At 30.2% G+C, this 24,615-nt stretch overlaps 1 protein-coding gene across 1 annotated transcript; it reads left to right on the forward strand.

The window, feature by feature from the left end:
• The first annotated feature begins 149 nt into the window (after nt 1-149).
• LOC149944207 (uncharacterized) lies at nt 150-2,933 on the forward strand. The gene is made up of 2 exons (XM_090175766.1): nt 150-589; nt 2,602-2,933. Exons 1-2 carry the CDS (start codon nt 346-348, stop codon nt 2,853-2,855), a joined length of 498 nt encoding a protein of 165 aa, XP_090031892.1. The 5' UTR covers nt 150-345; the 3' UTR covers nt 2,856-2,933.
• The last annotated feature ends 21,682 nt before the right edge of the window (nt 2,934-24,615 follow it).

Raw genomic sequence — 24,615 nt, forward strand, 5'->3', positions numbered from 1 at the left:
TATTACTCTTCCAGCAAAAACGCGAGTTTTGGGTACAGGGTTTCATTTGTTGGTTTAATGACTGGTGAGTCAATAATGTTAGCGCCCGTCTGTCTCGGAAGTAGTAAGGGGAGAGATATTAATGAACCTTTTAAGAATAGGGGTTGCGTGGAAGAACGAAGTACTGGTTCGTTTTCTTCCGCCCAGAGAATGAAATTAAAACGTGTTTATATGATTTTTAACTTTCCCCTTAATTGTTAATTTTTATTGAAGAGTTGTGATTGCACAGCGGCAATTGAAACTTACGCCAGTTAGTCGTGTCGTCTGACAGTTGAAGTCCAATGAAGGGGACTGCATCCCCCTATTATGTTAGTGGACCAGATTGTGTTCGTGGTTTTCGCGTACGTTTATTTAGCGGCGGTGGTATCGGGACAAGGATTTGATTTGTCGAAGGTGTCGCAGTTCATGCAAGATGCCGGGGGTCTGATACAAAGTGTGGTTAATAGTTTCGCCAGTTTCACAGCCCCGGACTTTGTGAAAATTGCGCAGGCCTTCTTAGTCGATGGAGATATACGAGTGGCCATTGAAGTTCTCGAAGGAATTGCACGAGGTTTGTTGATACGCGGCTTTCAAAAGTGATTGACCGTTTCGCAAATTTGCGTACAGGGAAAAAATGCTTTATGTAACACAAAGAATGAATTTATTTGTACTTTGGTAGAATGAAAGTGTTGAGACAAATTTAGCTTTGCTCTAAAGGTTAGAGGTCGGGGATGGTTAACTTTTATTCAATAGATAAAGCTCTCAAAATTATTCTTAAAACGTTTTGATCAAGTAATTTATATTTCTGTATTACCCGATTAATTTTTTGATAGATTTGTAAAATTAATCGGAAAAACGACGTTTTTTGCGATAAAAAGCTAAAATTTTCCGAATAATACATGTTTTTTAATCATTTTCCGAAATATTAACCGGTAAATTTCTTTGTTTACATTTTTTCCCGAAAAAAATGAATTTAATCATGGATAATGATAAACCGTCCCCGTCCTCTACTAAAGGTAATCGCCTTCCCTTAAGAAAATTAAGACATCAAATTGGTTCCCTTAGACCTACGTCTTTAGACATTATTCGTGGCGGGGGTGATTGTTTCCATGTAGTCCTTTTCCCAAATGTTAGGCGATAGCAAAAATTGCAAGGTATACTGGGTAAAATTTCTTTCGGGTAACATTTAAGCGTCATCAAACGGTAGAAACCTTTAAAAATAGTCACGTGGTTATAAAATTGCTTTAAAGTTTACCGTTGAACAGCGATTTCCAGCTTTATTATTTAAATAAATTTTTAAAAGTTTAACTTTTAAAGAAAGTCATAACTTAAAATTTTTGAGGTAAGTTATGTTTTTAAATATACTTTTTTAAGAGAAAAAAAATTAATTTGTTAAACTTAATTTAAAGACGACTCGGAAATAAGCATTATTATTGTGATAGTAATGTTAAGTCCGTGACTAGAAAATTGTTAAATAATTAAAGACTCAGACTAGAAGTTCTAGAACACGTTTTTAACCTAGGTAACCTCTATATTTTGACCATGGCCAACCCCGATCGCGGAAGCGCGTTATAGAAGTTTGGCTATGTCGAATTTCCGGAAACATTTTAACAAGTTAGCTATCGCCTATTCGTCAAAATTATTATTATTAAGTTTTTATATAATTTAAAATTTCTACGTAAGCGCCATCTATTAAGTTTTCGGGTATTTAAAAATGGCTCTCTAATGGCGTAACGATTTCCAAAGCATCTTCTCTCTTGTAAAATTGTGTATTGGTCCATGGATTAACAATAACTCAGTTAAACCATGGCCTAAACTCACAGGGATAGTTCTCTTCGAAAATAAGTTTGATTCAAACGCCATCGGTCCTAGCGGGTGAAATCAGAACTAGGCCTAAGCGGGAACGATTCAATTGACGGATTTTGAAATGACGTTTTAGCGCGCGACACTACAGAAACATGTCTTGGGCACACAGCCTTCTTTGCGTCCTTTTTTTACCATAACATATAGAGGTATTTTCACGCGCAAAATGAATTTTAAAAGCCGTCAATTCGGCGAGCAGACGGGCAGTTTGTTTGGCGCCGCAAAATCTAATGAATTTTTTGCATCGCGTTTCTGTTTTTAGAACTTAAAATGTTTTCATCAGGTAAATTGTTTTTTAAATAATAATAATAATAATAGAATCCAATAACTGTTGAATTTTTATTAATGTAAAACTAATTACTATTTACCTATGCGTTATAAAATTTACGGTTTAAACAATGACAAATCCTATTAAATTCCGAATAAAATAATCTGCGGACCAATTTTACTGACAATCGCCATATTTAAAAACCATATTAAAATACCATAGTGTCGATTTCAGACACGAGATGGCGTTACTATTTCCGGATTTGAATCGTTTTTGGGGCGGAAAGTGGGGAGTGTAGGATTGTAAGGGGGGGGGGGGGAGAGTTTGTAGAAAACGTATTTTTGGCTGACAATGATAGTTCTATCCCTGTGAGTTATTGTTAATCCATGATTGGTCTATAGTAGATGTTTGTCTGGAATTACAAAATGAGGTAGTTATTTTATTTGTCGAAGGTGGAGATGCGACGGAGGCTTTGTTAAAATTCGCCGACACCAAAACTGGGGCATTGTTGTTCGAGAAACTGGAAGGGGTGGTCAGCCAGTCTTTGGAACTGAAAGAGAAGTACGGGGAAGCCTTCGGGGGATTCAAAGGAAAAGCCGCCCTTCGCGGGGCTCGCAAACGGAAGAAGCAATTGCGGAAGAAGAAAAACAACAAGCAAAAGAAACGGCAGAAAACGGATCCGGACAACACCGGACAACAAGGATAAAAATAATCTACTCAAGGGAAATTTTGTCGCGTATTTCTAAAAATTTAAATAAATATTTTGCGAATGATAACATTTGTTAGTGGTGTTAATTTAAATAAAATGCGGAATAATTTCCAGAAAATTTTCCGCAAATCGGAAAAATAAAAAATTGAAACATAAATTACTTTTTAAGGGTTTTTAATATTTTTAACTTTTTATTGATATAAAATGTCTAATATCAGTAAACATACTACAAAACATTAATAGTGTTTCGTTTAAAGCTAGTCTAGAGGTTTAGTTTTACTTTTAGATTGTAAAAAAATGAGACGAAAATGCCAACTAATCATCGAATGAAAACTTTTTTTAAAATTGTTTCGGAAAAATACAGAAAATATTCTGGAAAAAAGTCCTCGGTCATTTTCCGGAAAATTTTCCGACTTACGACACTAAGTCATTCACAGAGAAAAACATACGGGGGCAGAGCCCCTACAGATATAAAATTAATGATAAATTGCAATCAGGGAAAAATTTCTAATATCACTGTCCGAATTCAGAAGTTATTTAATATTGAACATGCAGGTAACATTAGGATGAAATAAGCATAAAATTGAGTTCGATAGATTCGTCCAAACACAAAACATAGCGTCGTCGTGTACCCTGTTTCACCCAATTATTTAGGTAGCCTAAAATACATTCGTATGCATGTGGCTAAGAAAGGCTTAATAATCTAGCCTTGATCCATGTACACATATATTATTCTGAAATTTGGTTATCTATCAGTGTTGTAAGTCGGAAAATTTTACGGAAAATGACCGAGACCTTTTTTCCGGAAAAAAATTAAATAAGTTTTCATTCCATGATTAGTCTAATATATTGTTTACAAATTTAAATAAAGCGGCATTTTCGGCTAATTTTTTCGAATCTAAAGTAAAACTAAACCTCTAGACTAGTTTAAACTGATTAACAATGTAACACTATTAATGTTTTTAGTATGTTTACTTATATTAGACAATTTATATCGATAAAAAGTTAAAAACATTAAAAACCCTTTAAAAATAATTTATGTTTCAATTTTTTATTTTTCCGATTTGCGGAAAATTTTATTTTATTTTCCCGGAAAATTAACAACACTATTATCTATGAATTCATTGACGGATGAGGTATTAGAAAGAACACTTTTTTAAAATAAATATAGTATTAAATATTTAGAGCTGAATATTTTCTTGCTTAAGTTTTAAGTATATAAATATTTGAATTAAAAATAATGGCCTAGGCCCCAACTCGCAGATTTCTAAATTCGGCGGCCTTTGGATATCAGCAAACTGGCTTCAAGTAATAGTAAATGTAGGGAGCTGTTGGCAACTTGGCATACGTGGTACGAAGAGCTTTCCACTGTCAGCCTCCTACTCATTGTAACCCGTCCACCTGAATAAATTAAATTGAAAGTCGCTTAAGGGGCAGATGTCTTGGGTATTATCCTAGCTGATTTTAATTTTTATGGAGCACTTTATGTAGTGAGCCTGTTGGCTAAACATAGAAGTGTAACTTTCGAATTAAATTAAATTAGTATTAAGAATTATAAATTATATTAATATTAAGTATTAAGAATTATAAATTATATTAATATTAAGTATTAAATAAAATTTTTATTAATATTAAGTATTAAATTAAATTTATATTAATATTGAGTATTAAATTAAATTTATATTAATATTAAGTATTAAATTAAATTAATATTAAGTATTAAATTAAATTAATATTAAGTATTAAATTAAATTAATATTAAGTATTAAATTAAATTAATATTAAGTATTAAATTAAATTAATATTAAGTATTAAATTAAATTAATATTAAGTATTAAATTAAATTAATATTAAGTATTAAATTAAATTAATATTAAGTATTAAATTAAATTAATATTAAGTATTAAATTAAATTAATATTAAGTATTAAATTAAATTTATATTAATATTAAGTATTAAATTAAATTAATATTAATATTAAGTATTAAATTAAATTTATATTAATATTAAGTATTAAATTAAATTTATATTAATATTAAGTATTAAATTAAATTTATATTAATATTAAGTAGGGTCAATGGAGGTAAGTGTGATCACCCCTTATAATTTCCCCAAATCTTATTATAACAAAATATTTGATGAATGGATATTGAAATATACTTTTTAAATATACACATTTTGTTTATTTTCAATATTAATTTAAATTAAATTTAGTTTTTAAAAATTTAAGTTGAAAAACGTTATACTCTTCTACTCGTGTTTAGAGAATTTAAGCCCAAAAGAAAAGTTCTGTAATTTCTTTTCTAACTGACAAACCGGTTTTAAATTTTGGTATTTTGTAGTATTCTTAACCTTTTAAATGCTAGGAAAATTTGGTGTTTTTGCTAATATTTTGAGGTTTTCAAAATTTAATCTGAAAAAAGTATTTCAAAATTTGCAGTGCGGGGTAAATGTGACCACACGAAGATATTATTTTACAGCTATGAAAAAAATTAAGCTTTATTGGGACATCATATTTATCCGCTGTGTGCAATTTCATTGCGATTGGTCAAAGATTTCAAGTGATCACAATTACCCCACCTCCCTATCACACTTGCCCCGCATTTTGGGGGTGAGTGTGATCGGTAACAGAGTTAAATTAAATAATTAATATTTATATCACTATTTAATTGATATTATATTTGATTGCGTGGTTGTGTAGGATAAAGTGGCCGTATTAATGGTACCAATTCTTAAGAGGGTGCTATTTTTAGGTTAAGAGTAATTTCAAGTAAACTCCCAAAAAAAATGTTTTGATAACACTTACCTCCATTGACCCTATTAAATTAAATTTAAATTAATATTAATATTAAGTATTAATATTAAGTATTAAATTAAATTAAATTAATATTAATATTAAGTATTAAAATTAAGTTATATTAATATTAAGTATTAAATTAAATTTATATTAATATTAATATTAAGTATTAAATTAAATTTATATTAATATTAATATTAAGTATTAAATTAAATTTATATTAATATTAATATTAAGTATTAAATTAAATTAATATTAATATTAAGTATTAACTTAAATTAATATTAATATTAATATTAATATTAATATTAATATTAATATTAATATTAAGTATTAAATTAAATTTATATTAATATTAATATTAAGTATTAAATTAAATTAATATTAATATTAAGTATTAAATTAAATTAATATTAATATTAAGTATTAACTTAAATGAATATTAATATTAATATTAAGTATTAACTTAAATTAATATTAATATTAATATTAATATTAAGTATTAACTTAAATTAATATTAATATTAATATTAATATTAATATTAATATTAATATTAATATTAATATTAAGTATTAACTTAAATTAATATTAATATTAATATTAATATTAATATTAAGTATTAACTTAAATTAATATTAATATTAATATTAAGTATTAAATTAAATTAATATTAATATTAAGTATTAAATTAAATTTATATTAATATTAAGTATTAAATTAAATTTATAATAATATTAAGTATTAAATTAAATTTATATTAATATTAATATTAAGTATTAAATTAAATTTATATTAATATTAAGTATTAAATTAAATTTATATTAATGTTAAGTATTAAATTAAATTTATATTAATATTAAGTATTAAATTAAATTTATATTAATATTAAGTATTAAATTAAATTTATATTAATATTAAGTATTAAATTAAATTTATATTAATATTAAGTATTAATATTTTCCAATTTCCAATTTCCAATTTATTTACCAATTTATTTACAAATTGTCGTTGGCCAAGTCTCAATAGACTTATAGGCCTACTCTAAACAGAGTTTTATATTAAGTATTAAATTAAATTTATTTTAAGTATTAAATTAAATTTATTTTAAGTATTAAATTAAATTTATTTTAAGTATTAAATTAAATTTATTTTAAGTATTAAATTAAATTAATATTAAGAATTAATATTATTTTTTTTTAAATTATTAATTAATATTAATATTAATAATAATAAATTAAATTAATATTAAGAATTAACTTGAAATGAAATGAAATGAAAAAGTGGTTTAATGTGCATTAAAACAATACAGGGTTGTATCAGCAAGTTAACACAGTTTATACATGATAAACTGTGTGTTAACTTGCTGATACATTGATATGAATAATTAAGTTAATTAAATTAATATTACGAATTAAGTTAATTAAATTGATATTAATAATTAAGTTAATTAAATTAATATTACGAATTAAGTTAATTAAATTGATATTAATAATTAAGTTAATTAAATTAATATTACGAATTAAGTTAATTAAATTTATATTAAGAATTAAGTTAATTAAATTAATATTTATTACGAATTAAGTTAATTAAATTGATATTAAGAATTAAGTGACTTAAATTAATTTAACGAATTAGGTTAATTAAATTGATATTAATAATTAAGTTAATTAAATTAATATTACGAATTAAGTTAGTTAAATTGATATTACGAATTAAGTTAATTACATTGATATTAAGAATTAAGTTAATTAAATTGATATTACGAATTAAGGTAATTACATTGATATTAAGAATTAAGTTAATTAAATTAATATTACGAATTAAGTTAATTACATTGATATTAAGAATTAAGTTAATTAAATTAATATTACGAATTAAGTTAATTACATTGATATTAAGAATTAAGTTAATTAAATTAATATTACGAATTAAGTTAATTAAATTAATATTACGAATTAAGTTAATTAAATTAATATTAATATTAAGAATTAAGTTAATTAAATTAATATTAAGAATTAAGTTTATTAAATTAATATTGAAAATTAAGTTAATTAAGTTAATATTACGAATGAAGTTAATTAAGTTAATATTACGAATGAAGTTAATTAAGTTATTTAAATTAATATGAAGAATTAAGTTAATTAAATTAATAATAAGAATGAAGTTAATTAAATTAATAATAAGAATGAAGTTAATTAAATTAATAATAAGAATGAAGTTAATTAAGTTAATTAAATTAATAATAAGAATGAAGTTAATTAAATTAATAATAAGAATGAAGTTAATTAAATTAATAATAAGAATGAAGTTAATTAAATTAATAATAAGAACGAAGTTAATTAAATTAATAATAAGAATGAAGTTAATTAAATTAATAATCAGAATGAAGTTAATTAAATTAATAATAAGAATGAAGTGAATTAAATTAATAATAAGAATGAAGTTAATTAAATTAATAATAAGAATGAAGTTAATTAAATTAATAATAAGAATGAAGTTAATTAAGTTAATTAAATTAATAATAAGAATGAAGTTAATTAATTTAATTAATAATAATGAAATTAAATGAATTTATTTACAGTGAACTACAACAGTACAAAATGACCAACAAGGTAGAACACTACAACGTACAACAAATAAGAAACATATAGACAACTTGACAGTCGAACATGTTTAAGTTAATTGCATAATAGCGGTATATTTACAGGAAAATAAATCAATTTGGTTACAATAGGAATTAAATGTGTTTGCATACGTCGAAGTGGTGAATCAGAAGATTTACCGGTAAACGTGTACATATGGCGGGTTTTATAATTTGGTACATAAAAATTTAGGCAAGACAGTAAGTCAGAGTGACAAGAGGTGCGAAGGAGGTTCCATAAAAAGGCAATCTCTCTCTTAGCGCAGTATAAACGGATAGTATCAATGCCCAAGCCCCCCAGTAAATAACCATAAATGTAAGGCTCTTTCTTGAGGAAGTGGGTGTGCGCCAGTTCTATGAACTTTTTTTTGTACATTTTCGATTTTGGAAAAAAGATAAACAGCACAGCCTCCCCAAGAAATAATGTCGTAGAATGAAGTTAATTTAATTTAATATAATTAATAATAATAATGAATTTATTTTAATTTAATTTAATTTATTTAATTTAATTTATTTAATTTAATTTATTTAATTTAATTTATTTAATTTAATTTATTTAATTTAATTTATTTAATTTAATTTATTTAATTTAATTTATTTAATTTAGTTTATTTAATTTAATTTATTTAATTTAATTTATTTAATTTAATTTATTTAATTTAATTTATTTAATTTAATTTATTTAATTTAATTTATTTAATTTAATTTATTTAATTTATTTAATTTAATTTATTTAATTTAATTTATTTAATTTAATTTATTTAATTTATTTAATTTATTTAATTTAATTTAATTTATAATAAGAATGGAGTTAATTTAATTTAATTAATTAATAATAAGAATGAAGTTAATTTAATTTAATTAATTAATAATTAATAAGAATGAAGTTAATTTAATTTAATTAATTAATAATAAGAATGAAGTTAATTTAATTTAATTAATTAATAATAAGAATGAAGTTAATTTAATTAATAATAAGAATGAAGTTAATTTAATTAATAATAAGAATAAAGTTAATTTAATTAATAATAAGAATGAAGTTAATTTAATTAATAATAAGAATGAAGTTAATTTAATTAATAATAAGAATGAAGTTAATTTAATTAATAATAAGAATGAAGTTAATTTAATTAATAATAAGAATGAAGTTAATTTAATTAATAATAAGAATGAAGTTAATTTAATTAATAATAAGAATGAAGTTAATTTAATTAATAATAAGAATGAAGTTAATTTAATTAATAATAAGAATGAAGTTAATTTAATTAATAATAAGAATGAAGTTAATTTAATTAATAATAAGAATGAAGTTAATTTAATTAATAATAAGAATGAAGTTAATTTAATTAATAATAAGAATGAAGTTAATTTAATTAATAATAAGAATGAAGTTAATTTAATTAATAATAAGAATGAAGTTAATTTAATTAATAATAAGAATGAAGTTAATTTAATTAATAATAAGAATGAAGTTAATTTAATTAATAATAAGAATGAAGTTAATTTAATTAATAATAAGAATGAAGTTAATTTAATTAATAATAAGAATGAAGTTAATTTAATTAATAATAAGAATGAAGTTAATTTAATTAATAATAAGAATGAAGTTAATTTAATTAATAATAAGAATGATGTTAATTTAATTTAAATTAATTAATAATAAGATATGAACATATTACTACGCCGTACAAAATGTTTCCATTTCAGCAACTTGTAAATTTGTATTGGACTAGGCGAGTCCTCCGTCTAACTTCCTCCACAAACTACTACGACGGAAGTGCGCACCAATCTATACTACTTATGTTATTTCCTTGAATCGTGTACCTTCCCAGGCAACTGCAAATTTTCCGGAAACATGTGGTTCACTACGTAGTTAAATTTCTACATTTTCAACTCCATGACGAAGAGCGCGTGTTAAGGAAGTTAGTGAAATACGTTTTGATAAAGAGCTTTGAAAAATTTTGACCATTTTGTTTCCATGGTAGTACGAGCGATTGACGCGCAGCGCCTCTAGGGGCGAGCTCACGCGTAACTTGGTTAAAAATAAACTACAATTACCGTTGAAGCTAATGTAAATATAGCGATGATTTAAAGTAAATTAACAAACTGTTTTTTAGAAAAAAATATTTGATAAACATTTTTACATAATAAATTAATTTCAAAGAAACCTAAAAAAGCTTTTAAGATATATTTATCGTTTTATTTTCGAAAGTTCATGCGTATGCCTAGATATACATCTAGGGAGAGAACGGTGATTCCCGGTGAATTTTAAATACTTCTATCTTTTACAGCCTAGAGTAATATTTTATAGAAATTATATGACAATTAAAATTAAATTATTTTCATTAATTGTTATATGGTAGACCTTTTTAGTCACCGACGTCTCTCGTACGCATTTCCCTTGAACTACTGATCTAACTAACGTTAAATATACGATTGCCTTCCAAAAGAGCTTGACCTTTTCTATTCGTAGATTCTCTAAAACAGGTTCCAAGTCCATTTAACCCCAAAAATCCCACTATTTCGTTATTTGTTTCGTATTACAATTAGCGTTCGCCATCATTTAACGATAGTACTCGGGTTTTTCCGTTTCAAAATACGCGGTTAATTAAATCCAGGCTTAAGACTGGGCAAAATTCACCGCCTTAAAATTTTCATCTACTTAAAAGATACATTGTGAACGAACCAGTGAATGAAAATTTATGAAACTAGCTTTTAAATAAACCTTGAAACTTATCTCAAGTATTTATAATTCACTGATGACAAAATTCGAGAAAATTATTAATATCGTTCCGAATTACAACCTACTTTCTAAAATCTCATTTTGCTTTCTAATACGCGCGTTGACAACGCAAACTTTACCTAGACGAGCAGCAGTTCGATTATCTACATGGCCCGTTAAAAATATTATTTTTGAATGTTATAAAGCGATAAACGATTTTTCAAGACGATTTTATATTACATCTCAGTTCATATAAACCGGAAAAATTGACAGTGGAATATTTCTTATATCATTTGGTAGGTTAATTAACGTTTAATTATCGCCAACTTTACATTAATTTCAATGGGGCGTGGAAAAACTTTTAACCAAGTTACGCGCGAGCTCGCCATGAGAGGCACTGCGTGTCATTTTCGTTTGAAACCGACAAAGCATAAACAGCTTATTATTATATATTTTTCGTGTCGACGCAAAAATCTCCGTTAGGCCTATGCAAAAATCTCCGTTAGGCCTAACACAAGTTTTTCGCTCCTTTTTTTCCTTGATACTAAGAACCGAATAAGTTTCGAGCTTAGGTAATATAGCGCCATCTGCCTTAATATCAGTCAACAAATTATGTGAAGAAATAGCAGACGACTTTTGAATATCAATGTTTTCAGTTTGATACTTTCAGTTGTTGCGCAGAAATAATTTTGAACGAGCAGACAGCTTTCATATATTCAATTTGGATTTCGGTCGGTAGGCAGCGATACTTGTAAGAAAAATTTAAACTACGCACTAAACACCTGTTTAATTTTACGATAAATATTAATGTAAAATTGAATCCATTAAATGTCAAATTCGTAGCCAACTTGCTGCGTGAAAAGTTTTAATTTTACATTTTCGGTATTTCATTGAATAATTTATTTTAAAATTAGATATTTGTTTGTAAGATTTAATTTTAATCTTAAATATAATCCATTTAATGCCAAAATACTGCTCACGTTATTCGCTCGAAACGTGTTCCTAAGTTCCCGCCGATATTTTAATACACATTTGAGAAGAAAAATAGTAATTAATATTAAATCGGGGAAATCTGCTGGTACCAGTAAATCCAATATACATTCTAGGTGCCCTATATGTGAGCAGTTCATTGAAATTTATAGTGAAATTTTCCACCAATTATTGCATTAGGATCGCTATGCAGCAGACATCTTTTACGCTCGGGATTCCGTTGAAATCCAACGTTAAGAGCAACACGCGCAAAACCAAGCAGCAGGGAAACGCGAACATTAAGGTTTGTGTACGTGTGATAGGTAAAAAAGGACTTTGTAAGCAAATCGAGGTAATCAGCGTAAAAAGGTAAACTTAAACAGTATTTAAAGTCCCTGCTTCTTGGTTGTGCGCTTGTTGCAGCCTACTTCCAGGGGCTAGTAGGCCACACATTGAGGCTCTCTGGCGCTCTTTTAACTCATCGTAGGAAAATGGGGGAAAACAGGCATACTTCTCAACTCACCCCCTACAACTCCTTCAAATTTTTGCATAACCTTTTGAAACACCCTGTTTTCGTTTTCTTAATCCGTTTAATTCTTTATTAGCAAATTTTAAACTCATCGAAAATGGATGAAAATCAAAGTTTATCGTCGTTTTGACCATTATTAAGATAATTTCTTACGTATTCCAACTAAATTAATGATGTTAAATCAAGCGCATTGACTTATTTTATTAAATAAATAAATGGAATTTAACAAACCCATTTTGAAATTTTTCTCTGTCGCATTTTTAGTTTATTTTATTTCCTATGGCTATAAACCATTTAAATTCTTAAGTCGAGTTTCAAATTATTGTAACGAAAGGAAAATAAAAAAATTAACAACGTCATTTACAATTGTCATTCTGGATAATCAATAATCGATAAACGTATAACTAAAACACACCCTTGTTAACTTATAATTTACAATTTAAAATTCTCGGTTATCGCAATTATTCTCATTCCAGCGAACTTCGCCAAGCGAAAATTAGAGCACATTGGCCGGATGGTTTTTTTTCCTTATTGACACGCCAGGTATACTACGCCACGGCACAAATTGCCAATTGTTTACTTTTCGAAGGACTAGGTTATGGATACTGTTACCCTTGGCGCCTATATGTCAGCGGTACCATATCACCGTCTAGCTCTGGTCGCCCGTCAAAGTCAACTGGGACTTTCCGGCGCTTGATACGATCAGCCCTTTCGATTGGAGAACGGAGACCCATTTTAAAGAATTTCTAATTGCTTTCTCGTCGATATATAAAAGGGCGTGCTTCATTGGGTTTCACATCACAACTTCTCCTCTGCCCAAACGGAAACTATGAAACTCTCGGTAAAGCACAGCTCTTGCGATTTCTTTTGTAAAGCATTAGGGAAATATTCCCCATTTTCCGGTGCATTTTAGGATAAAATTGTGATTGTGGTAGATAGTTAAAGCGATATGAAAAGGTTATTTAATAGCACAATTTAGCACTTGGGTAAATGATCACCTATCTATCGTCAGTAATTGTAGGGTAGCTTCCAATTGGTACTGAAGCCATCGACGGTGTTTCTTTAACTTAGAACTTTGAACAGGACGCGTTTTTAGTGATGTGGTACTACTTACTAATCAATTAGTGCAAACGTAATTAGATGAAACTTTGACAGTTCCACAAGATCTTTTACCCGTGGTAACGTTGGGAGCAGAATTAGTTAAAATTAGTAGCTTAGAATCGCCCCAAATCATAGTTTCGTTAAACGGTGTTGGAAAAATTTAAGATTTAATATTTTTCGATATTAATTACGTTGGAAACTAATTATCAATGTGATCCATCTTGCGCAGATCGCCTTGGTTCTTCTGTCCGCGGCTGTGGCGTTAGCCGGACACCACCAACAGATAATTCAACATCCTGGTGGCCATGAAGAAAGTCACGGACACGGTGGCTCTCACGGAGGACACGGACATCTTCAACAAAGTCACGGAGGTCATTCTCACGGACATCATGGAGGTCACAAACACTACGGTGGTCAATCCCACGGAAGCCATGGTAAGAAAAACATGATATATCTCTTTTTACGGAACTTAATTAATGGTCAAATACTTTTTTTAAGGTCATCACGGTGGCGCCTTGCAAAAACACCATCATTCTCACGGAGGTCACCATGGTGTGGACGCCAAGGTACTTGTGTTCATTACATTTTTGAAAGGGAAATGGGTTTAATGCGTGGTATTATTTATGTAGCATCACAAAAAGGGGCATTACAACCGCGACCACGGCTCCGGTTTCGTGAAGCATTTCTCTTACGACAAAGTCAACAAACACGAGGAGCAAGGAGGCCACAAACACGCCTTTGGAGGTAATTCACCCTTTAACTCTGTCTCACAATTCGGAATTTAATTTTTATCTCTTGTTCCCAAGGTGAGCATGGTTCCAGTGGCGGATTCGCTCAAAAGCATCACGGAGGTCACGGACATCACGGTCAATCTCATCACGGCGGTCAATCTCATCACGGTGGCCACAGCCACGGACACCACGGACACTTGAACAGCGGGCACGGCCACCACGGGCATCATTACGGTCATGGACAACAACACCATCAACAACCGCAAATAATCAGCCATCAAATTGGCCATCATCACGGAGGTGACTTGGGTGGTTTCGAAGGAGGTTTCGGTGGTTTCGGAGGTGGACAAGAAGGTGGTTTCGGAGGCGGAATTGGTCATGAAATCGGATTCGGACATCATGGCGGATTCTAGACGCGTTTAAGTCTAGTCCCTAAACATCATTTTGTATAAATAACAATCGCCAATTCAGTGATATGATTTTCACTTTTTGTACGAATTACAATAAAGTTTAAATGTGAATAAATTTCGTTTTCGATTTTGATCTGTTGGTTTAAGTTACCAAAGAATATCTTGAATTCTTATCTATGATGAAAATACTCTTCAAAGGTTTAATATCAATAGATAATTGTATATAAAACCTGATAAAGCATTGCACTTATAATTTAATAGAATGTAGAAGCTATGCATATTTCCTATTGAAAGAAATGACATAAACATTTATCAATGGTCATTTCGCTTTGATAAAACAATTATAAATAATTCCACAATATTAAATTGTTTATTTAATTAGTGACGATATTTAATCACGATGTAAATCATCATTTATTGGAGATGGTTTAATTAATCATTTAGATTTGTTTTTTAATTTAACATTTTACCTAAAATAAAATCTAATTTAAAAACCTATCCTATATTTTGAGATGGTGTTTTACGGCATAGTTAAAATTGAAATTTTTCTTTATCTAAACATGTTTTAATGTGTACTACCTTTCGATAAATATCACAATTTGAACTCACACCGAGATAAAATTCTAGAAAGAAATTATTTTAGAAATTTACTTGAAAATCCCGAAATCTTGGCGAAACTCAGTTCCAATATCTCGAAATCAGCCTGAAATAACAGAACACGAAAATCGGGTTTTGATTTCTGAAATCACTTTAAAATTTATAGCCTATCCCAGTGTATAATATGTCTGACCTGGTTCATCTTTTAGTTTGGTACCTCTGATTTCATCATGGTTAAAAATTAAATATACCATTCTATAAAATACTTTTTTGTGGTTATTTACTGTTGTGTATAGAAAGGCCGTAGGTTTGGCCCGATTTTTCATGAACCAGGGAAGCTCAAAAAATGATTATCTGGCAAACCTGCCAACCTAGTTGTCTGGATAAATAGTGGATTTTGATGAAAATCCAACTCATTTAACGGTTATAGTTTTATATGAACCATAATAAATAGTTAATTAACTATATGTCATTGATTTTGTAAATAGTTCAGTTATAGACTTACTATATTTTGAAATACACTATCTTCACGTAGGCTACCTTAACTATTTTTTTAAAATAGACTTTATGGGTAAAGAAAACCAAATTATCAAATAATATATAAGTTTGCAAGTCCTACTGAAGTAGTGCTATGTTGTGTTGGCCAGTTTAGCTAGGAATTTAATGACGACAGTGGAGAAGACCGGAATTGAAGAAATATTTTACTGACGACGAATCCTAATAATAGATCACCTTTGATATCTGTAACCAAGAACGTATTTATTTATATTTAAGAATAATGGCTATGCTTAGATAATCCTTGGATATCTTTTCTCCGGTACTAAAGGGGGGGAAGGAAATTTGTCACTGGCGTGTGCTTCAATCGCTTCTTAGGGAACCAAAGAGATACTTGTCTAATTTAATTCTGTTTAGGGGAAAGTAACTTACTCCAATATTATCAATATAGTCATTTTGCCCAAGTATTACTAGTGGTCGGCATTCGATTAATTTTTATCCATGAATAAAATTAGCTCGACGATATTTAAATAACCAATAGTTGAATAAAAATTGTAAAATGTTTAAATAATCGAAAGTGAATAAACCTATTATTTAAATAAAACAAACAATTATTTAAATAAATACCACTTTTATTCCAATAAATGCTTGGTTGCGTAAAAAACATAATTAATTAAGTTAAAATGATATTCTTTTTACCAACGTTTTTTTAAATAATTCGGAAAATTTGTGGGTAATGAATAAACAATTCCGAGCACTAAGTATTACTGCTTTACGTTACCTATTTTGTAAAGGTTTTTCCTAAAGTTAATTATTTTCTGCTTACATTGCACGAAGATTTAAACAGTTGATAAAATACGCCATTTAAAATGTAGTTAACTTTCTCCTTTGACAATGTTTTGAGTGAAGCACGTCGTACGAGGAAATTGTGCTAGATATAAATAGATTTCATTTTGAACATTAATCAGGATGGAATTTAATTTTTAAATGATTTTATAAAGTACGATTTTTGGAAAAGCTTTTTGAACCGAATAATATTGGTATTAAGAAATTGGGCAATTTCTTAGACTAGATATTTATGAGATAAATTCGATTTAGTATTATAAATTGCTTAAAGGGGGTGTTATATTATAGTATTTCAGTCCAACCGAAATGGGTCCAATTCTTCCTTTAAAACATGTACCTGAATCTTATTCTTCCTTTAAAACATGTACCTGAATCTTATTCTTCCTTTAAAACATGTACCTGAATCTTATTATTCCTTTAAAACATGTACCTGAATCTTATTCTTCCTTTAAAACATGTACCTGAATCTTATTCTTCCTTTAAAACATGTACCTGAATCTTATTCTTCCTTTAAAACATGTACCTGAATCTTATTCTTCCTTTAAAACATGTACCTGAATCTTATTCTTCCTTTAAAACATGTACCTGAATCTTATTCTTCCTTTAAAACATGTACCTGAATCTTATTCTTCCTTTAAAACATGTACCTTAATCTTATTCTTCCTTTAAAACATGTACCTGAATCTTATTCTTCCTTTAAAACATGTACCTGAATCTTATTCTTCCTTTAAAACATGTACCTGAATCTTATTCTTCCTTTAAAACATGTACCTGAATCTTATTCTTCCTTTAAAACATGTACCTGAATCTTATTCTTCCTTTAAAACATGTACCTGAATCTTCTTTCCCAAAATCCGTTTCGTAGGAATAAAATAGATGTATATATTCTAGTGATTTTATAAACATGTGGAAAATATAGAGTAATTTATAGTTTGAATATGAATACAACTGATTTATAACTGGATTGAAGTACTTTTAAAGCTCTTTCAACATTTGGAAAATCAGACTTCACATTGTTCGATTTCATTTTGAGGTACAACATAACTAGAGTTCATCAAAAGCTATTTAGCACATAAGACCCTTACATTCATTTGCGCGGCGTGCTGGATCTCGTATCTGGCGCGACCGTTTCGGCCGGCGACTAACAGCCAACTCAGAACTGGCAAACTCCGAGGTACAAACCGGGAGGCTAGCCACTTCGAAAAAATTTACCCCAGATTTCTGATACGGAAACCAAATCTTCTTTGTTCAACTCATTAAAATCAAAGGTTCACAGTTAGAAAAAAGGGTTTCCATGGGTTTTATTAGGGTTTGCTTTGGGTTTAAAAAAGGTTTAGGAAAAAATTATAAACCCTTAAGGTTTGTTTTGGCAACTTGCATGGTTTGAAAAGGGTTTAAATGTTTAAAGGAAACCCCTATAGGTCAATGGAAAACCCTTAGGATTCCAATTTAAGAACCTATAGAAAAAAAATAATAATTTATCACTTTTTAAAACCCTTTTCAAACCCTGCACGTTTTAAACTATCTCACGCCATCTACGCCAAAATTTGATATCAAGCCTTATAATAATTTCATAAAACGTAAAGGAAGACGGACTTTCCCCAAAATGGTTTCACTAAACATCGTTGCAATCATACATCTTTCGGTGGTTCTGTGGTAAAACGCCCGCCTGTCGTGCTAGAGGACTTGGGTTTGAAACGCGGCCGATGTAATCGCCAAAGTTTGTTATCAAGCCGTAAATTAAATTAATAAATTTTAATGTAATCTATAAATACACGAGATGGGGGGGGGAGTTTGTTGCAAACCCTAGGAAGTTTTTAAGGGGTTTCTAATGGTTCAATTGATAATCATAAAAGTGCTCATTTTTAAGCCTTGTGGGTTTGAAAATTTCCGTTAAAGGGTTTTGGAGGGTTTGAATTTGTGGAATTTTTTTAAGAACCTTGGGGGTTTGAATTTGTGGAATTTTTTTAAGAACCTTGGGGGTTTATAATCAAACTCTTTTTTCTAACTGTGTTTAAATTGACAGTTCTAACAAAATGTATTTTGTCGGTTCCAAATTCAGAGACTCCATATTTGTTTCTTATTGACACGCCAGTTCTACTACACAACGGCACGAATTAATTATTTACTTTTCGAAGGACTAGGTAATGGCTACTGTTACCCTTAGCGCTTCTATGTCAGCGGTACCATATCACCGTCTAGCTCTGGTTGCGAGTCAAAGTCAACTTGGCGCTTGATACGATCAGCGCCTTCGATTGGAGAACGGAGACCCATTTTCTAATTGCTTTCTCGTCGATATATAAAAGGGCTTGCTTCATTGGGTTTCACATCACAACTTCTCCTCTGCCCAAACGGAAACTATGAAACTCTCGGTAAAGCACAGCTCTTGCAATTTCTTTTGGGAAGCATTAGAAAAATATTCCTAAATTTCCTTGTGCACTTCAGATCCGTAGATCATACGGATGTCGTGATTCTGCTCGAATGTAACTAGATAATGCTAGTAGAAATATGTTTATCGGTTAAAACGTTACTTAGAAATAAATGAGAAAATGACCACGACATCTATCGTTAGAAATTATAGAAATTAGTACTAAAATACTAGGTGACATTAAAAATTGAAAAATACGTGCCCTATCATTTAGTGGTCAATTGCAACTATTATAGCAATTACGCAATAATAAGTGCAGTTATAATTTGATAAATAGTAATTTAAAATCACGTTTTGTTCCCCTTAGTGCAACAAATTCAAGATCACAGTTTCGTTAATTGAAATAATTCAAAATAAAACAATACGTATTTTGGACCATTAATATACTAATTACTAATCTGGGCACCTTGTTTTTTTTGTTCAGATCGCGTTGGTTATTCTGTCCGCGGCTGTGGCGTTAGCCGGACACCACCAACAGATAATTCAACACCCTGGTGGTCACGAAGAAAGCCAAGGGCACGGTGGTTCTTTCGGAGGACACGGACATCTTCAACAGAGTCACGGAGGTCATTCTCACGGACATCATGGAGGTCACAAACACTACGGTGGTCAATCCCACGGAAGCCATGGTAAGAAAAACCACTATATCTCTTTTTACGGAACTTAATTAATGGTCAAATACTTGAAAATCTTTTAAGGTCATCATGGTGGCGCCTTACAAAAACACCATCACTCTCACGGAGGTCACCATGGTGTGGACGCCAAGGTACTTGTGTTCATTACATTTTTAAAAGGGAAATCGATTAAATGCGTGGTATTATTTATGTAGCATCACAAAAAGGGGCATTACAACCGCGACCACGGCTCCGGTTTCGTGAAGCATTTCTCTTACGACAAAGTCAACAAACACGAGGAGCAAGGAGGCCACAAACACGCCTTTGGAGGTAATTCACCCTTTAACTCTGTCTCACAATTCGGAATTTAATTTTTATCTCTTGTTCCCAAGGTGAACACGGTTCCAGTGGCGGATTCGCTCAAAAGCATCACGGAGGTCACGGACATCACGGTCAATCTCATCACGGGGGTCAATCTCATCACGGTGGCCACAGCCACGGACACCACGGACACTTGAACAGCGGGCACGGCCACCACGGGCATCATTACGGCCATGGACAACAACACCACCAACAACCACAAATTATCAGCCATCAAATTGGCCATCATCACGGAGGTGACTTGGGTGGTTCCGGAGGCGGACAAGAAGGTGGTTTCGGAGGCGGAATCGGTCATGATATTGGATTCGGACATCATGGCGGATTTTAGTCGCGTTTAAGTCTAGTCCATAAACACCATTTGGTATAAATAATGAACTCTAATCCAGTGATATGATATTAAGTTTTTGTACGAATTGCAATAAAGTTGAAATGTGAATTAATACTGGTTTCGATAATATCTGAATATAAGAAAATGTTTTGGATTCTAATCTATCAATGGAAACAGATTTCCAAGATTTAACAGCACAGAACCAAATATTAATACATAAAACCTGATAAAGCATGGCACTTTGTGTTATTCAATAGCATGTAGAAGATTTAATTTTACGTATTTTCTATTTAACAAAATTATTATTGGTGTTTGATTGATCAAATTCCTAGAAACCTTGGTCATTTCAGTTAAAATAAAATTATTTAATAAAAGGGACCCGATTCTTCATAAATAAATTTTGTTTATTGTAAGTTTGATTAATGGCCTCATGTTTAATAAAACAAAATTTTGTACATTAAGCATGGTGTCTCTTTGATTAAATCATTTTTAACAATAATTAAGCCATGACTCAGATAAAGTTCAATATAAATAATTATTAATTTCAGTTTAAAATTCGATTAACAATAAGAGGTTGTTCGCAAATTACGTAACGCAAAAATATTACTTAATAAAAAATACTCTGAGCCCTTAATTATCATAGCAAGATAAACCTTAATATATTTAAATATCTTTCATAACTAAGCCTATTTATTTATATTTACTTATAGAAAACTAATCAGAATATTATAAATGATAAAAACAAGTACTAAATTGCAGCTGCGACCTAAAATAAATCAAAATTTACGTTTTAGTAAAAGACTGTGATATTTTAAGTAACATTTAGCAACGCTGGCAGGAACTTACCGCTTTACGTTTTGTGTTAACGGCCCATTGACAATTTAATTAGTAATCAGGATATAAATCATGATTTAAAAGAGATGATTCTATTAGATATTTTTAATAATAGTTTTAGGCAAATTAGATTTGTCTTCTTAATATTTTAAATAATTACCTGAGATAACAACCAACTTTATCTATGTGAAATCTGGTCCCGAATGACTCTAGATTGAAGTCACTGATCGAAGCAGTATGTAGTTAACTTTTTTTAATTGTTACTGCTTAAATCCTACACTTTTAACCTAAACCAAAAGATGTAAATATACGAGTAAATAAATTGTTTGCCAGTTTTTCTTTAATTTTCACGTGAAAGGTATTTTGAAAAAGGGGGAAGAAAATGAGGGTTATCCACACTAGTCACGTGATATTGGTGATAGTAGCGACATCTTACGGCTGATTTTTACAACTATCAACCTTTTTTCATGGGTCTATGAACGTCGGCTGCTTATGTTGTCAGATTTTGTTTACATAAAAGATCTTTTATCGTTTTACTATTATTAAATATAATTTCTTTAAATTAATTTTGTTTTATGAGTGTCCAGGGTGGTTCAAAGTGTTGCGTTAAAAGTTGTAGAAGCTTTCCTTTTGGTAAACTTAAATCTTCGTTTAAAATCAATTTAAAAAAATTCAAAGCCGTCTTACATTGAAAGATGAATTAAGCCTTGTCCGAAAAACATTTTTAAAGTTAGATTTGATTATTATCATACCTTTTTTTCTAGTTGTTATGTTCATCTTTTTATTTTGATAGTACCGCGATATGGTGTCGGCTAGAGCCTTAGACACCAATGTTAAGTTCATCTTCAGGAGCTATATTTTTAATATTTCAAAACCGTTTTAATCATTAAACACTGTAGCACCACTTCGCCGGAACATTTTGTAAAAGTGTACAAGAAGGATAATATAGGTTCTGCGCAGACTCCCGTAATAGCCAATCAGGTTCTCCTGTCCTACCCACAATTCCCTCGGAAGTTCGTTAAAAATATTTTAAACGAAAATAAGTTTTCTTTACTCGTCTATTCACGCGTAGCCCTCACATTCCGATCTGGTCCATCTTGTTAATTTTTGTATCTCGGATTTCAGCGTGTCATTTTCCGAAATTACGATTTCTGTGACACTTTCACATAAAGAATATCGACGCGAAAGAACATTTAGGAATTAAAAAGTTCAAATGCTTGAAGAAATACTTTACTGACGACAATGATATTATAGAACTTGAGGTTTATGAGTAAAACAAATTATCCAACACAAAGATTTATTTAAATTTGATATGTAACTACATTAAGTACAAGCTGAAGTATTGTCTTTTAAAAAGACGTATTCATCTACCGATTTTGCTTATTATTCGCTTGAAACATGTAACTTCGTAGGCCACCGCTGATTTTCCAAAAGACATGAGGAGCAAAATACATATTATACAAACTTTCTAAACTATTCCATCGGGGAAAATATCTTAAGATTTATAAATTAATAAATTTTATAAAGCTATATAATTTATTCTTTGTGTACAATTGAATTATAATTTTATTACATCATTGGTCAAGCTTCACAGGGTCGTTTTCAATGTTCAGTTGGTCGCCATCATACAAAATGATTAGTCTTGAAGCTATGTCAACATATTTCACATAGTCCAATTTAATTTTCAGATAGAAACACTATAGAGTAAAGCCCAGTTCACACTATACAATTAAGTGGCCCAATTAATTGTATAGTGTGAACTGGGCTTTAGAGTCCTCCAAAGTTTGAATTGCTTACATTTTATTGAAATATCAGTATTGTCAAGGTCTTGATGACACGCATTAGCCAAATCATTTTGTTTAATACCAATGGATTTTAATTGACGGAAGAAATTAAATTTCCAATCAAAAATAAACTTCGGCACGTTTCGTCAGTTCCAAGTTTAGAGTAAAGATTTTTCTTATTGTTTACTTTATAGGCTATGGCTACATTTTCCTTTGGCGTCACTATGTCAGCGGTACCATATCACCGTCTAGCTCTGGTCGCCCGTCAAAGTCAACTCGGACTTTCCGGCGCTTGATACGATCAGCCCTTTCGATTGGAGAATGGAGACCCATTTTAAAGAATTTCTAATTGCTTTCTCGACTATATAAAAGGGCTTGCTTCCTTGGGTTTCACATCACAACTTCTCCTCTGCCCAAACGGAAACTATGAAACTCTCGGTAAAGCACAGCTCTTGCAGTTTCTTTTGCAAAGCATAAGGGAAATATTCCTCATTTTTAGTTTAACAGCGGCGCTTTGCTTGATGAAAAGGTTCTTGGATAATAAATGATAAATTAACAACCCCATCTATCATAAAAAAAAATGATACAATACCTCCAAACGGTACTGTGCTAGCAGAAAAATGTACAAGACGTTTTTTCCGGGATGTGATTCTAGTTGACCCTCTATAAACAACGCATTTTTTTGCGTTGGCCTAGTTACGACCATGATTGTATGGTAAAATAAGTGAATCCGTAATTTGACAAAACTTCGACAGTTCGACCATAAGTTGCGACTTTACGAGCAGAAATAAACTGAAACTATTAACGTAGAATCACAATTTTTCCCCGTTAGTCCCAAGTGAATTGACAGATTCCAGAAAACTCCAGCCCCAAAATAACATTTTCGTTAAGCATTGTTGCTCATTACTAATCTGTGCACCTTGTTTTTTTTGTTCAGATCGCGTTGGTTCTTCTGTCCGCGGCTGTGGCGTTAGCCGGACACCACCAACAGATAATTCAACACCCTGGTGGTCATGAAGAAAGCCAAGGGCACGGTGGTTCTTTCGGAGGGCACGGACATCTTCAACGGAGTCACGGAGGTCATTCTCACGGACATCATGGAGGTCACAAACACTACGGTGGTCAATCCCACGGAAGCAATGGTATGAAAAACACGCTATATCTCTTTTTACGGAACTTAATTAATGGTCGAATACTTTTTTAAGGTCATCACGGTGGCGCCTTGCAAAAACACCATCATTCTCACGGAGGCCACCATGGTGTGGACGCCAAGGTACTTGTGTTCATTACATTTTTAAAAGGGAAATGGGTTTAATGCGTGGTATTATTTATGTAGCATCACAAAAAGGGGCATTACAACCGCGACCACGGCTCCGGTTTCGTGAAGCATTTCTCTTACGACAAAGTCAACAAACACGAGGAGCAAGGAGGCCACAAACACGCCTTTGGAGGTAATTGACCCTTCAACTTTGTCTCACATTGGAGAATCTAACTATAATCTCTTCCCCCCAAGGTGAACACGGTTCCAGTGGCGGATTCGTTCAAAAGC

This window comes from Leiobunum rupestre, chromosome 5 (genome assembly GCF_980474605.1).
Source record: "Leiobunum rupestre chromosome 5, qqLeiRupe1.1.hap1, whole genome shotgun sequence".
NCBI lineage: Eukaryota > Metazoa > Arthropoda > Arachnida > Opiliones > Sclerosomatidae > Leiobunum > Leiobunum rupestre.

Coding starts and splice junctions, on each gene's coding strand:
- LOC149944207 (XM_090175766.1), top strand. CDS start 346: ATGTTAGTGGACCAGATTGTGTTCGTGGTTTTCGCGTACGTTTATTTA. Junction 590..2,601: donor TCTCGAAGGAATTGCACGAG/GTTTGTTGATAC, acceptor TATTTGTCGAAG/GTGGAGATGCGACGGAGGCT.